The 16,361-nt window shown below is 41.2% G+C and overlaps 1 protein-coding gene across 1 annotated transcript in view; it reads left to right on the plus strand.

The window, feature by feature from the left end:
* Positions 1-16,361, plus strand: part of gabrb2b (gamma-aminobutyric acid type A receptor subunit beta2b) — a 53,709-nt gene that overhangs the window by 9,225 nt on the left and 28,123 nt on the right. Inside the window, exon 4 of the mRNA XM_030100560.1 lies at positions 15,966-16,186. Within this exon, the coding sequence (XP_029956420.1) occupies positions 15,966-16,186 (221 nt within the window). The remainder of the gene's footprint in view (positions 1-15,965; positions 16,187-16,361) is intronic.

Consider the following 16,361-nt stretch of genomic DNA (forward strand, 5'->3'; position numbering starts at 1 on the left):
GCCTGTTTGATAATGACGCAAAGCCGAGGCCCCTGCCGTAGGAGGGGTGGGGGGACGGATTAGACAGAGTTACAAATCGAAGTGGGTTAATCGGCTAGCCTTCCATTTCAAGCGACATTTCTCAGTTCATTGACTGCACAAGTCTATTTATTCCTCTGTTCCTCCTCAAATTCCCCTCATGCTAATCTTGGTTCATTTGAAAAAGAAAAAAGTGCTTAATCACTTCACTCCCATCTTTTGAAATCTCACGGACTTCAATTACACTGATCTTTAAAATGTACTTATTGCTCTTAGGAAATACAAAAAACCCTTTTTTTAAAGACAAACACAAGACTACACTGAACCCCAAGCTGAGATATTAGTGATGCTGCCCTGACAGAAAGCTACCTCACTGCTAGTAAAGCCTCAAGACAAGCTGTTAAGGTGAGTTTGTCAAACTGTGCATTAAGCAGCAGGTACGGACATTTTTTGGACATTTCACTTTATTTTGCACCGGGTTTGATTCCAAATTTATGGTGGCTTTGTTGAGTTTCTCATACTTTTCTGTAATAATAGTTTGGTTTTACATAAATACAGACATTTTTCTCACGTATACCTTGAACCATCATGAAGAAAAAAAACTTTAAAGTTACAATTTAAAGGTCATTATGCCACTATTTTACAGCTCTGGTCGATTCAAGATGCAGTTTGGCTGTATTTGGCCCCTAAACTAAAATCTATTTGATTATCGTATTGGATTATCAGTATTAATCCATCCATCCGGTCACCAGAGGCAGACAACCACACACACTCACATTCATATCTAGGGTCAATTCAGGGTCACCAGTATTGATTGTGGGAGGAAACCCATGCACACAAGGGAGAACATGCAAGCTACACACAGAAAAACCTAAACTCAGACCTTCATGCTGTGCTTAACCGACTAAATTGAATTAGTGTTAGAGACCAAGGGCGAATCCCAATTCTCTGCTTAATCCTCAATCTTACTCCTCATTCCTCAAAATGCGCGCTCCCGTGAAGTTAAGTGTTGTCCCATTCCTTAACAAGTTGAGGAAAGGAGCGAGACTAAGGAGCGTTATCTCCCTTAATTTTGAGATTCGACGAGACCTACCTTGGAGTTAAGGATAATCCAGAATGCTTGTTAAATAGTTCGTTTTGCTGTTATTTTATTAATAAAAAATCTTGTATATTACTTTGGGAGTAATTGTATTAACTTTCTATCACAGATAATATTTACAAAGGCTATTAGAAAGAAATCAAGAAAATTCATTTGAATGCATTTATTAACAAGGTCACACATGCAAAGTGTTAAACATTTCTAATGCAGGGCACATTACTTACAGTTATAAAGGACGTTGTTATGGATCATTGACCAAAATTATTGCAAAATTATTGCGGAGAGAAAAAAAAAAACAGCGCTCCACGCGTGTGCGCTCTCTCTCTCCCCTTCGGACAGTCCAAAGAAGCGTCGCGCGAGCCCCTAGCACCCTCCCGACGGTCCGAAACCCCCCCCCAAACTTTTTTCCTGCAGGAAACACTGCACTTAGCTTTCTTCTACCCTCTTGCGCAGTGCTGACCCCTGTGATCCAAGGACGTAACTGTCTTTAAGGGTTGTCCCATTTCCAAGTGACATTACATTCCTTAACACTTGTTTTGAGGAGGCACTTAATTTGAGATTGAGGATCAAGGTTGAGGAGTGAGGATTAAGCAGAGAATTGGGATTGGGCCCAAATCAATCGCATTCACAGTGGAACAGACACATCCCTCATTAGTTACCTTAAACTTAAACATGAAAGACATCATACTGTGATAATGCTGAACTTGATGAAGTTTGTCATAGCTGTTTCCCCATGACCCGAAAATATTTAGATCAGTAGTGGTTTATTGTCAACCTATACAAAAAAAACCCTGCTAATCTGGCAATATGAATGTCATACAAGTACTGTGCTGTGTCAAGACAAACTTGGATCATCTTTTATTTGGTGTGGGAAAAGAGATCAAGCAGGTTAGGCGTTGGATTGACAAAGGATTTATGTCAAGCAACAGTCTAAACTTAAACCATATTGTCAGTATGATCACTAAAATCCTCAATCTGGATCAGTGTGAAATGTTCACTGACGGCAGCCTCCCTTCAGTAAGTGTTCCCTGCTCGTTTTGGAAGTCATATACTGACACAATTTAAGGACAGTTGCTTTACTTTCCCAAAGGAAGATCTCTGTGCAGTCTTTTGTTAGACTATTGTATATATCAGTGGCATTGAAGAGGCTCAAGTCAGAAAAACAACGGATGTATTGGTTTGATAAAGAACACAGGAGTAGAATTCATGTGTCTCTGTTCTCTTTAAAGCCAAATTTCAGTGTGCAGGCATCACTGAAGAGTGTTGTGAACAGGGGATAACACTCATCACTGTGTGGGAACTATTTTTAGATTGTTAATCAAGGTAACATGTTTAGACTGACACACTCAGTATGATATCCCATAAAGTGTGAGCAGACGGAGATTGCTTCATTTCAGCTCGTCCACCCGCAGTGACCTAACAGAGGTCAAAACCATGTGTGCCTGTCTGCGAGCGTGTGTGTGTCTGTGTGTGAGTGTGTGTGTGTCTGTGTGTGAGTGTGTGTACTTTTTTGTGTTGAGAGAGAGAGAGAGAGAGAGAGAGAGAGAGAGAGAGAGAGAGAGAGAGAGAGAGGGAGAGAGAGATTGTTTACCTTCAAGTTTTTTTCGGTGTCTGATTTTAAAGAATAAAGTAGTGCCTCTGGGTCCTGATGATGGGGGCCAGGCTACTTACTTTTATCTACCTTATAAAAGAGTGCATAGTTTCAATTTTGCATGGGATTTGACTCCTTAACAGAAAGCCAATATTTGAAACCGCAATGAAATTAAAAAGAGAAGTTTAGTTATTGCATTTCAGTATCTTTTGCTAAAATCTGATACGTCTGTATGCATTTTAGTGTTTATCACTTACAACAAGAATGTTGTTGACATGGAAAAGTGCTATGATGACCTGTTGGGGCTGTTTTCTGTGGCTTTAGCTTGAGCTTCTGACTTGTGGCTGTGATAAAAAAACGGACCATGCTGGTTCACAGCACATCAATATGGATGAGTTGAAATGGATAAAAAAAAAACCCAACTTTTTTTCAAAAATGCAGATAACTCCAAGAGATTCACTTACTTTTTCAATCCATTTATTCAGAAATATTCATTGTAAGAGATTCACAACTCCACCTCAAGAGGAATGAGCAATACAACATAGAACTCTGCTATTTGACCTCCCCCACCACTTACCAGTCAATAAAACGCTCTGTATCACGGTGCTACACGAATGCGGAACATGCTTAGAGAATCACGAGTGCCCTCATTTCACATGCTCACATACATTATTACAACGGGAGGAACACTCATGTAAGAAGGGAAAGAAATTGCAGTAACTAGAGTGAAAGCACTTCAAATACATGCTAGATGGCTGACCTCAAGTCCTTGCTTTTTCTCCATCACGAGCAATTCCCTTTAATATACAGCCAACGGTTCAGGCTGAATGATTTGAAAGGTTGCGTTTGATTGAGGAGATATCTTCGGCATAAACTGCCAAAATGATAGCGCAACAGCACTTTTCCTCAACTTCCTTTTTTGTCAGCCACATTGATTCACACCGTAAAAACAAAAAGAGAAGAACTTAAGCTCCTTTTTTCTCTCTACCTATACTTGAGCTCTTGATTTTACTCTGCGAGCAACCAGTACGGTGTAAATTTACACTTTAATGTTAAAAAAATATAAAGTTTAAAAAAATTTCAAACTCTGTCACCACATACGAGTCATTAAGACACTCTGTTACGGTGCCACACATGTGCAAATGTACATTTATAATGCAGCTCACATACATTATTACTACAAGCTGGACTACAAGCTTTTTTATGGGAAAGAAACCACAGTCATTCAAATGAAAGCATCTCCAAATACATGCACGTTAGATAGCAACCCTCAAACTCAATTTTTTTTTTTTTTTTTTTTTTCTGTACGTCCTTTAACACACAGTTAACAGTTCAGGCTCGTTTCAGAGGATGTCATGCTTAATGTTAAATCTTCAGTAGAAACTATTGTCAATAATCCAGCAGATAACAGCAGTTTTTATCAACTAATTTTTTTTCCAGCAACATCAATTCAACCAAAAACCAAACAGACAAAAGAACAAAACCCCCTTTGTGTAAAACACAGATCAATAAGTTTTCTACGACGATAGATTTTAACTCTTAATTTTTGCTTTGTGACAAAAATAAATAAAAATGTACGACTTCAATTCACACCATGGCGTGGAAAATTGCGAGTGTTCCAGCGCAGTTCAATAAACCACAGCAGAGTCAAGAGCAAAAGCGTGACTCAACTCTTCAGCAATTGCTGCGTTATGCTTCTCAACACTCTCCCATTAACAGTTCTCAGTATCATGTTCAACTGCTGTGAAAAGCAATCCACACCTGCTGGTGGTCCTGGTCGGCCATTATCAGCTCCTTGTATTGTGAGAAGCTGTGATGAAGCTGCTTCCAGTCCTGAGCTGTCATTGACAGCTGGCAGTATGAGTTTTCACGTGCTGAGAAACCGGTGGGTTTGTGCCAGAAATGAAACAAATCACAGTGACCCCTCAAGACCACTTCTAAAGCTGGGATGACGAGTCAGAACATTAGATGCCTGTGAATAAAACTTTCGGCGATAAGAACAATGTAAGAACAGAATGTTCTGGCAATATTGACAGGTCCATTCATCTTCTAAACTGCTTTATCCAAATCACGGTCCCAGGGAACCGTGGGTCAGGGCAGAGTGCCCGAGGACAGGTCGCCAGCAGATCACAGAGCAAACACATGGAGACAAACAATCCCGCACACTCAGATTCACACCAAGCAAACAGCAGCATCCGCCAGTGGCCTCACATGAAAACTGCACCATTTTCAGCATTTCTGCGGTTTCCGTGAGTCACCAGTGATTCTCAAGTGCATGTTTTTGGATTATTGGAAGAAAATACGCAGCGAGGTAGCTCCATAAGCACTGATGAAATTACCCCTAGATGATAAACAGAATCCCAAAGTAGCAGTTAAAGGCATATCATGAAATTATTACCCCAAAGGTGACTTTGGAGCTGTGCATCTCGACATCGCTTAACAGGAAAATGAAATCTCCAGCTTGCCACAGTATATTACAGGCTGTAGTCTGGGTGGCTGTCCTCAAGCTGAAGCAGAACCAAAGCAGAGTGACGAAGCCAGACAATAAACGTAAGCAGAGGCATAAATCCACCAAAGCATTACTTTGACCAAACAAAATTCCCTTTTTGGATTCAGCCCAGACTCTTCTGAATGTCCTTATGTGCACTATTTACACCTGAAAAGAAGAAGAGCTCAGAATCTTTTAATCTAAATTTGGCAGCTAATTCTGATTTAAATTGCAAAAATTGGGTTATTTAAGGCTGGGCTACTTCAGTCGTGTCTGGAGCCTTGCTGTTACTTTTGAAGGTGATCAGACTGCACTTCACACTCAGGCCATGAAAACATTTCCACCAAGATTAGCAATGAATTGAAAAAAAACCAACCTGCCACCGTCCTCTCTCTCACTAGCCAGTTAAAGAGGTCAGCCGGGGCTCACGAAGGAGAGGAACAACTCCCTGGAAAAACAAATAACATGGTGAGGATTAGTTCTGATCATGATGTTATGTGTACGATTGTGTGAGATGCAGTTTTATTCCAGAGTACAAGGAGTATTAAGGCTTCTTGATGCTCACATCAAGTTATTATTATGGGTGCATGATATCAAATTTCTATTTTTTTCCCCAAGAGGCACGGCATGCAGTTTTAGTCTCTAAAGTAGGGCAGGGAGATGAAAATGTTAGTGCCTTTATGAAATAAATGAAAGTGACGATTCTTTTGGAAAAATGAAAGCTTAAGATAACCAGTGGGCTCAAGTGTCATGCAATTTGTACAATAGATTTTGTTATCAGTATGAATGTTCCTGTTTAATGTGCTAAACAGCGAAATTAGAAAGTCCCAGGTGATGTTAAATTTACTGGAAGTCTCACAGTCATACATGGAGATTGTTGAAAAAAAAATTAAATGTGGGGAATTGATTGCAATCTTGGCAATTTTTATTTTCTGGTCTTTCAGTTTCACTTCTATATTCTGAAAAACCAAAAAGAGAAGCTGCACCTGCAAATCCTGGAGGATTTATTCAAATCAATTCAATTGAAATGTACTCAACTTAATGTTTGTCAATGATGAAATAAAAAAAATTACTGATTTGTCTTAAAAGAAGAAGCAGATCTGCAGCAATCAGTATTTTCAAAGTCTTTCAAAATGAAATCGTTGGTACGTTGACCATGCCTGATCCCAAAACTTCCACAAGAGCATGCTTCTGTTATTATTGCACGTCAGTGCCATTCTCTCTCACGTGCATGCGCACGCGCGTGCACAAACACTCTGAAGCTGACGCCCCTAAAGCACCCCTGCGTCTCTTGAAGGTCAGTCCCACTGTGAGGAGATATTGCTTCTTCAGGGGTGTCCTTGCTCAAGGAGATGCTGCATGCAGCCATCAAACCTGGCCTCGCACAACTCTGTACATTGACAAAGAAATACAAATGTCATCCAGAAATTATATGTTGACAATCCTTTTTTTTTTCCTTCTCTTTTTTTAAAGTCAGATTTTCTATGTGACATCGATTCCGGGTCCTCTCTATACTGCATTATGTCACTGTTGACAATGTGTACATGCGGTGTGTGCTTTTTGGTGCTCTGTTTGTGTAGCAGGCAGCTCCTTCCTCCATAATGCATGAGAGGGGCGTCTTCTCAACTAGATCAGCGTGTTTGTATGTGTGCTGTGTATTTGTCAGAAAAAAACAGCTGTCTGGAGCCTCAGCAACACCATAAAGGAGCAAATTCTGTGGCTTTGTAACAAGACAGGCAAACATACCCTTGCACATATATCTAACAGCACGGGACATGCAGGACAAACACAAACAAGTGCAGTCTGATAGCATCCAGCATTTATATGCACACTATTTCTTCCAGAAGGTGAAGCACTAAGTGGGGCAAATGACATACACCGACACAGACACCGCTCCCTTGTCTCTTTGGCCAGCTAACCTTCTGTCTCGTGTGAGTGACAGCTGAGATTGAGAACTCCATCATCTCGCCTCCTGTCTTTCTGGGGATTCAAAAGCACCCTAATAATCTTTGTCCTGCTCTGCCTTCTCTTCCCTTTCTATATCACGACCGCCCCCAACCCCCCCCCCCCCCCCCCCCCCCCCCCCCCCCACCTCCATCTGAATTGCCACTCCACTCTACTCCTCTCCAGGGATGCGAAAAGGCCTGCAGATGCTCCAATCGACTCTAATAAATTGTGTGTAGTCAGTTAAGCTGCACGACTGCCAACTGGCAAAGCTGCGAACCTTTGCTTTGGGAAAAGTGTGAAAAAAAAAAAAATAATGTTCCTCTAAATTTGATTCACCTTCAGGAAGCCGTTTTGAAAGCCATACCCAGGCCAAAGTAAATGATAAAAGATGATCGAGGGAAAATGGGTTGTATAGAGAAAGAGGGGAGCAGTGAAAGAGAGATCAGCGCCATGTGGTGTGAAGGAAGGCTGGACAACGTGTGTGAAAACAAACAAGAGACTGGGACTTCTTTAAATCTGTCGCCTGCTTTCTGACTTGCCATCAGAAAATGGTTTTGTGGAAAGAAAAACACAAAAGAGTTGACCAGCATAGCACCCTTTTAGAAATTCTTCCGAAGACCTTGAAAAGGCTGAGCAATGTTTTTAAGGTTTTATTGTCAGTTTTTTAACAGGTGATTGATGTGAAGTGTGATTTTTTAATCTCCATGTCTGCCATTCTCTCGAGGATCCTTTGCAAAGTGGAAATACAGTTGTATTTTGTTCTTTTGAGGAATTTTCCTTTGATTAGAAAACACACGATTGAATAAAATTCAATCAGTCCTCCTCACAGTGAGAACTGTCCCAATGAAAAGATGTGTGGTCTAAGTATTTCTGTGAACTTACATGTTTTTCCACTGCATGTGTAGCTTTTCTCCAGGGACTCAGGCTTCCTCCAACAGTCTAAAAACATGCCTCTGGGGTTGATTTGTGACTTGGGTGGGAAATCAGCACTTGCTGCTGGCCAGATATGAGTAAATTCACGATGTGGATGGATTTTTTTCAGTCCACAAGCCACAAGGACGTGTTGGAAATCTGGACAAGAGGAATCAAAGATCAAGTGACTTCTACATCTGAACTGTTGGGTGAAGCAACGTGCCTGTGCTGCTCCAAATCTGCCTCAAATGTTATCATCAGAAAAGCAAGAAGCATCCAGTATTTCTTTTACAAGGCAATATGTCCTTACGCTACAGATGTCGTGCCCAGAAATGCTAGCACCTTGAAGTCATAAACATTTCTGAGACTAGAAGCAGTTTAAATGTTTATTACATGATCAAACTGATAAGTTTCTACCTTCAACTTTGATTCAAAAAAAGAAACACCAAAGACGTTGTTTACGTGCTTTTAGCCTGTCAAATTAATTCAGTGTTATTTGATAAATTGGAAAGCTTTGACATGTGTTGCTATGTCACACTTGCCGTTTGATGAATGAAATTAGCTTGAAAGAGATTTAGAGAAAATACTGGCAAAAAGATTGTGCAAAAGGTACTTTAATGTATTGAAATGAGATTATTTTTTGGGGGGAAGAGGGATAAAATCGAGAAAAATTAAGATGAAAACTCGTTATAAATAAGTAGGGCTGGGTACCGTTAGATATTTTTCAGGTGCAAATACCTTTTCGATACCTCACGTACGGTACCGGTTCCTGAACAGTACTTTTTTCGGTACCTGCCTTCGCGGCGCACAGACGACGCCATGACTGCATTTGCACTTCATGCCACTAGGTGTGCTGTTTGCATGTTCAACCTTATTTTACACAGACACCACAGAGGAAGAAGGGCGCCGAACAATCGTTTCTGCGCATGTTTATTGACCGCGCAGCCACTTTAAGAGCCGAAACTGATACCCGTACGCACGTCTCTTGTTCGGGACGTTTTTTGGTCGGTACCACTGAGGTACCGTTAAACGGTACCCAGCCCTACATAGAATAGAACAGGAAATACTTTGAAATTCCTCACAGCATTGCTCTGTGCACAATAGTAAACTAATGAATGAGAATATCAATATATAAAATATGAAATATTGAAATATTAAATACATATTGGATTAAATATACTTGGCTTCAGCAGAGCTAGAAGATGTTATCTTCCAAAATTTGTGCTTCACAGTGGAAAAAAAACATGATTATTGAAAATAATATATATTTTATATACCAAACGATAATATATTATTTTACAATGTTCACTCAAGCCCTCTGAATGCAAACAGGGGACATCATTAGTGTATGAATGTGCTGATGAATAAGTTAAGTTTATCTATAAATATAGATATGTATATTATATAATATTTTCATGTATTCGTCTAATCCATCAGTTTGTAACAATCAGGCCAAAAAATCCCCTGCAGCAGCCTCTGTATGCCTTCCTGTTGCCGATTTACTACATGCAGTGCACAAGCTGTTCCAGATACAGCAGTGAGTCCTAAGGACTCCATACACAGGCCCCCTCTGACTGGATAATATATGTCACTCCGCTCCATAGGGATAGGCATGTTTATTATTAGGCCTCTTTGGAAATGCTGCGCCCTATGCCAGGTTTCTTGCACCCTTTCGCTGATGACATGAGGGCAATGCGAGGTAGAAAATTGAAAGCCATTTGTTGGAAGAAGGTTTTTTTTTGTCTGAACTGAAGTAGGATGATATACTTTGGTATGGACATATGGCTGAGTTGGGGGCATCACATTTCATCTCCACTAAAGACAGGACGAGAGCAAAGAGGGAGGCAGACACAGAGAAGGTGGAGGGAAAGGACGCTTTATAGTCAGGCTGCTTTAGGATTCTGCCCCACTCTTCAAGGTCAGGATACCATAGAAATAGCTTAAAGCAACATAGACCTCTCTCCCCAACAACCAAAATGACCGTCCAAGATTCAGATCACACCATAGTCAAAAGGTGTCCCATGAAATATCATGTGATTTTCGCTCATCAAGTCTGTTTGTTTTAATCTAGTGTCCATTTACCTGGAGGCAATGAAGTAAAGAGGAAATATTGAAATGTTAATGAGGGCCTTTAGAGTCAATTTAAATTCTCAGAGGCTGATGCACCACATGTCAACACCCACAGGTAGAGGTTTAGTAGTAACGATCCAAGCCATTTGCAGTGACCTCCGATGTATTCCCACCTCCCCTTAGTGCATGCAAATAGATGCAACAGGAGCTCCCCTGAGAGTAAGATGGATAGTTTTGGAGGGGATGTCGGAGAGATGGAATGGTTTAGGGAGGACTGGATTGTTTAAGATTCATAAATAGGAGTGAATGAGTGAGAGTGGAAGACAAGTCTGAGAAATAAATAACATGGAAGTGAAAAGGAATGGATGAAAGAGAAGTGGAAATGCAGCAGAGGGAGGTCACTGTCGGTGATGAAATCAGAGGCTGGAAGTGAAGAGCTGTGAGAATAAAAGCAATTTGCATTCCTGCTCCACTGAGCTTTGCAATGCCTTTCATTTACCCCCCCCCCCCCCCCCCCCCCCCCCAATAACCCACCCCCACCCCCTCCCACGAACCCCATCCCTCCCAGCAAACACACCATACTATTCCATATCTGTCGAATGGAAAACACACTTCAAGGGTAGTGGGGGAAAAAAAAAAAAAAATCAGCATTCAGGATTTAGCCAATCTTAATGCACGTCTTGTCTTTTCTCCCTCCCTGTAGACTTAAGCCTCCACCCCACGTTGTCTAACCTTGTCCTCCTACAATCAAAACAAATCATTCACAAACTTTTTTTTATGCTTTAACACAGTCTTTAGCTCAACTCCTCTCACACTCCCCCTCATATTGAAGAAATCTTTACCGACACAAAATCAAAGAGGGAGTCGCATGCAGAAGGTGGGACGACGCGTTGCATTCGATCCAGGCGAAGCCATGTGGTGTGGGGGTGGGAGTGAGATGTGAGGGGTTAGTGGACGGGGCAAGTTGGTGGATGAGCGTGGTCGGCGAGGTCAGAGTGGGCGGCTGGAAAAATCTCTCTTTTGTTTTAATGTCCTTCTTTTTTGCTCTCCATATGTTCAGAAGTGCTGATCTATTTGGAATATGTGCCAGGAGGGGAGTCATGTGTTGCCATAGTTACTATGAAATGTTCTTAATTTCTGATTGACCCACTCTGTACACAGTGACGAAACTCAGTCTCAGGATATAGACTTGCCTGTGGAGCACATGATCCAGATCGGCGAGCCGGTGATTATCAGATTATCAGAGCGCCGACCCCTATGCATCAGTTTTGAACTTTGGATTCATCTCTTGACATCTGCTGGATGGTGAGATGAAAGTCTCAAGAGTCCATTCTTTTTGCTTCTTGCTTGCTACAGATATAAAACAGACTTAGATCAATCAAGTTAAGCAAAATGGAAAAATAAGATTTTAAAACGGCAACATTTCCACTCGACAGACCATGTTAAGACGAAGAATGGTTCTTAACAATGAACTCAGATCCACAAACAGCTGAGAAGACCTGAGTTGAACCTGAGTTGAACAACTCCAAGGCTATGTGCTGCTAAATATAGATTACATTCGCCATTACTATTTGATAGTGTGGTACTCCACTTCAGTTTTGTAGCAATGTGTTGCAGTGTTAGGGCGCCTAAAGCAGCCTTGACTTGTTGTTTATTTATCAGACCCCACATTTCAACTATTTTCCAATCGGTTCCACACTTGCAGCAGCTCGAGGCTCGGGGTGCGAAGGGGTTAGATGATGAGCAGGTCAGGGGATTTAAATGGCAAATAATTACAGCTGTCCAATTTGCATCATGCTTGCTGAGATTGCTACAACCTACTGCAGGGCCATGATGACAGAACCTCTTCAGCATGCCAGTGTACGCTGACAGCAGGCTCGGTAAGCAGAGTCAGCACACCGTGAAAAAAAAAAAAAAAAAAAACTCTTACGGCATGTTTCTCCCCTGGTAGTGGGGCACCTCCGTTCAGGCTTTTGATGATGATGATGTGATGTGATCTGCTGCAGCCCATCACACATCACCAGTCCTGACAGGACTAAAATGTTTGTTTTGTTCCTCTTTTTTAAAATATGTTTTTGTAAAAATGATACTATTATCGATGAAGACTAGAGATGGAAACAGACATAAGCATTTCTACTACTCTATGTCTACAAACTGTATCAGCTCCAGCACCCTGTGCTCACATAGGATCCATAAAAGAGCATCAACAATGGAGGGATCAAACTTTCTTTTGAGCCTTTTTTTTTCCTGTATGAATAAACAAGCTGGATTTAGATAAAATATGAAGATTTTCTATAGTTCTTCTGTGATGGATCAAACAGTGGGTGAATGAGTATTTCTCTAAAACTACATAGATAATTATTCAATTATATTATCATGAGCAGACAATTTACCTGTGTTAAATGGGTAAATTATGTATAGCATACAGTATTTTCGTTCATAAGAAAAATCACACACTTAAAAAATAATCCCAAAACAAACGACTCAATAAGTACTTAATCCATCAGTTATTTGAAACTGAAAGCATAATTTGAGAATTTCACAGTTGACTCCTTTTGTATGGAGGTTTCATTCTTAATAACAAAAAGTATTTACGATCAATTCCTCAAAATCAGTGAATACATTCGCACAATGGGGAGTTTGATGTGAAACTAGATATCAGTTATTAGTTCTAATGGATTTTGTAGTAGATTTGAGCGTGAGGATTTAATGATCACTTTGCATTGTCCTGTCGCTGGCAGCTAAAGAGCACAAGATATTATACCATGATAAATTTGACGTCTTTCTTCCTGCATCGTTCCCTGTCCCTTTCCCATTTCTCTCCCACCCTCCTCCTCCTCTCTCCAGCGTACTTTATGTACTGATGCTTATTATGACTGTTGTTATGACAGTCTCCCTTGCACTTACATGCACACGCCCGCTGCAGTTATCCCAGTGATTTACAACCCCGCCGTCTTCCACGGAGAGACAGACAGTAAGAGAGGCACGCTGAAGTTGTCTTTGAAAGCTTTATGTCGACTGTAAACTAGCCGCAGTGGCACCTCCACAGGGCCCGTCCCACACAGCAGACCGCCAGATCCTCAAGTCGATAGGCCTGTGATAATAGCCTCTCAGGGTTGACAACAGAAACATTCACTCAGTTTAATAACGAGGCCCCATGTCACTTAACATCTTTTTTTTTTTTTTTTTCATCTCCATGCCTTGGTTGTCTTTTTTTTCACAACTATTGGGGTAAATTGTGCATGTGACAAATTGCCTTATTTAAACAAAATGACACTGATCAAGAGTGCCCTGGCTGCATGGGATGTAAGACACAAGAGCATGGCTTGCTATCGTATGGTTTGAGATTCTGCATCAATAAAATGTATACAATTTTACAAGCTGAGCCTGGGCAGCTGCACCATTTCCTTCTGTTGCTGTTTAATTGGGGTTGTAATCCCTGGAGAGCAGCACAAATCCCACATAGGATAAAATCACATAGAAAACGCACCTGTACACACGTAGGCATAGAGGACAGGTACGGCGGTTCGGTGTACAGTTCAGTGCCTGCGTCTCCAACATGAGGCTGTGAGCATGTGTGCGTGCATATGAGCCCCTGATGTTTCATATATCACAGAACGCCCTCCTCTTTGATCATGTGCATTGAGGAGTGCGCAGAGGAGCTAGTTTAGGAATTCGACATGGCAACAAGCATCTCTTCAGTCACACGTGCTGCGGTGCACAGCGTGCCAGTGCGAACCGTTACATAAGCAGAGGCTGGGGATGGAAGTGTTGGGAAGGCAGCACGTGCAGTTAAGGATCTGTTAGCGGAAGTCTAAGCCTACAGAAGAATAAAATCTGCGCCATTTTGTTTTAAAATAAGAACAGCAACAGTTTTAAGCTTCTTTTGCAAACTGCGAGGAATCTTTCATCGTAATATTTCAGACGTTCATACTTATTGAAATGTTTCTCTTTATACAGTCATGAATGTATGGGATTATTGTATTTTTTTAATATAAGAAAAAGGCTGTTGTAATCCCATCGAGCTTATCAATTTTGAATTTAGATCACACCCGTCTGAACGTGCTAGACTTGCCACTTTACTATTTATGTCTTCTGAGAAACCCCTGCTTAAACCCGTGCTTGTCAGCACCCAAAGCCAAATAAGGTACAAACAACAACAACAGCATGACAAAACCTATTTAAATCAGACGAGGGGCCTTCACTGGGAAAAAGCTGCTCGCATTTCCCAAACTCCATCCAGTCAATATCCAAACCTGCATTTCCCAAGGTGCCACGGGATGTCAGATCTGTAGCCAACGGGCATATTCAAAAATGCATGTTCAGCCTCTTTGCCAGGAAGTGGATGTGCCAGTCATGACAAAAAGTTCCCTGAGACAGCAAGTTTATTTAACTTAGTTTTTCATGGATGATTGGTAGGCTTCTTACTTCAGTGAGCTGCACGAGCATGTGACTGCTGGCTTGACTGTTTTCAACGTGTCCCAGATTTACCATCAGGGAAATTTACAGCAATTTATCAAACTTTTCTCGATTTGTTGATGAATTATTAAACTGTCGAATGGGTTTCAGGTTTTGTCTCTGCATGCATAAGAGAAAATGTGTTCACTGATATTGTTGCGCTGTGAGTTTAATCTCAGTCAGAGCTCTCAAGGTTTTTTCTTTCTTTCTCGGGATCAGAGAGAGTTTATGAGGTTACATATCATGCTTTTATCACGTTTTCGTTCTTTCACTTCAATATTTTCTTGTTAGCTGCCCCCTGCTTTCTTCCCTTCTTTTTCTATAGCAGTACACATTTTTGCATATTGCTCCCATCAACTGCTTATCAGTGATATTGAATGAAACCTTGAATTTGCATTGCATCATTGAAAAAAAAATTCATAACCGTACGTGTATGTTTGTGAATCTTATTGAAAATGTGAAAACCGCTCAAAAGAGCATAGCTCTGTATATTAAAAGTAACATTAATAAAACTTTGAGCATCGCTTTAATCAATACATGCACATGCCTGCCAGTAATTCAAATATCACAAACGTGCAGATGTACACATGGTATTTCTCCCTTTTTAAAGATTTTTATTGCACGTTGAATTTAGTTGTCTGAGTCTGATGCACATATAGACCCTTGAAGGCTTCGTGTGATCTGAGGAAGTGGTCTGATGTTCCAATTCCAGGTAATGAGAACACAGGAAGCAGTCTAACACACAAACTGTTCCTAATGCCAGACAGTCATGGTAAATAGAGCATACAGGAAGCATTTTGTTCGAATGAAACATGTGGTCTTGCTTTTGATGTTAACGCTGCGTAAGACGTAATCCCGCACAATAAACTTGGCGAATAAGTGTTACACATATGCTGTGTCCTTCTCCTCTATGTTAATTGAGCAAAACTGACATGCACAGACACAGACACACACACAAAACTTCCACCATCTGCTTCTCCAGCTCGCTCGCTCTCTCTCTCTGACAGATAGACACTCTTTCACACAGTCTGTCTTAACCTCATGTTTCTATGAACAGAAGGAATTCCCCGTTGCTTTGTACTGAGAGTTTTTCTGACCTGTGCTGCTACCTTTCCATTTGCTTGAGAGTGAACCTCATCCAATATTGAAGCCCAGTCAGGTTTAATCTGAGAGCTTGCAGTGGGAAAGTGTTACACAGCTGTGCAAAATGCTTGCCTTTTTGGAGTAACCTTCTCTTCTCCCTCCACCTCTCCTCTGTTTCACCTTTCTGCCTTCCTCTTTTTTTCCCCAACTCCTTTCCTCCCACTTCATCCTTCTCTTTTCTCCATCTCCCTTCCCCCCCCCATCACTGTCCTTCTTCGCCCCTGTCTGTGCACTTACAGGACTACACATTGACAATGTACTTCCAGCAGGCCTGGCGAGACAAGCGTCTGTCCTACTCCGAGATCCCCCTCAATCTGACCTTAGATAACCGGGTGGCCGACCAGCTCTGGGTCCCTGACACCTATTTCCTCAACGACAAGAAATCGTTTGTCCACGGTGTCACAGTGAAAAACAGAATGATTCGACTGCACCCAGATGGCACCGTGTTGTACGGTTTAAGGTGAGAATCTTATATCTGCAGACAGCACAAGAACAATTAATGGCTTCATTATTGGAATGGAGTTAACATTAAACTATGCTGCAGAAGTAACATTAATTTTCGCATACCGTTGTCACACTCTCAAAACTTAATCCTATCCTTTCTATTTTCAGCATAACACAAACAACCTGGGCTG

Source organism: Salarias fasciatus, chromosome 10 (genome assembly GCF_902148845.1).
Source record: "Salarias fasciatus chromosome 10, fSalaFa1.1, whole genome shotgun sequence".
NCBI classification, from domain to species: Eukaryota; Metazoa; Chordata; class Actinopteri; order Blenniiformes; family Blenniidae; genus Salarias; species Salarias fasciatus.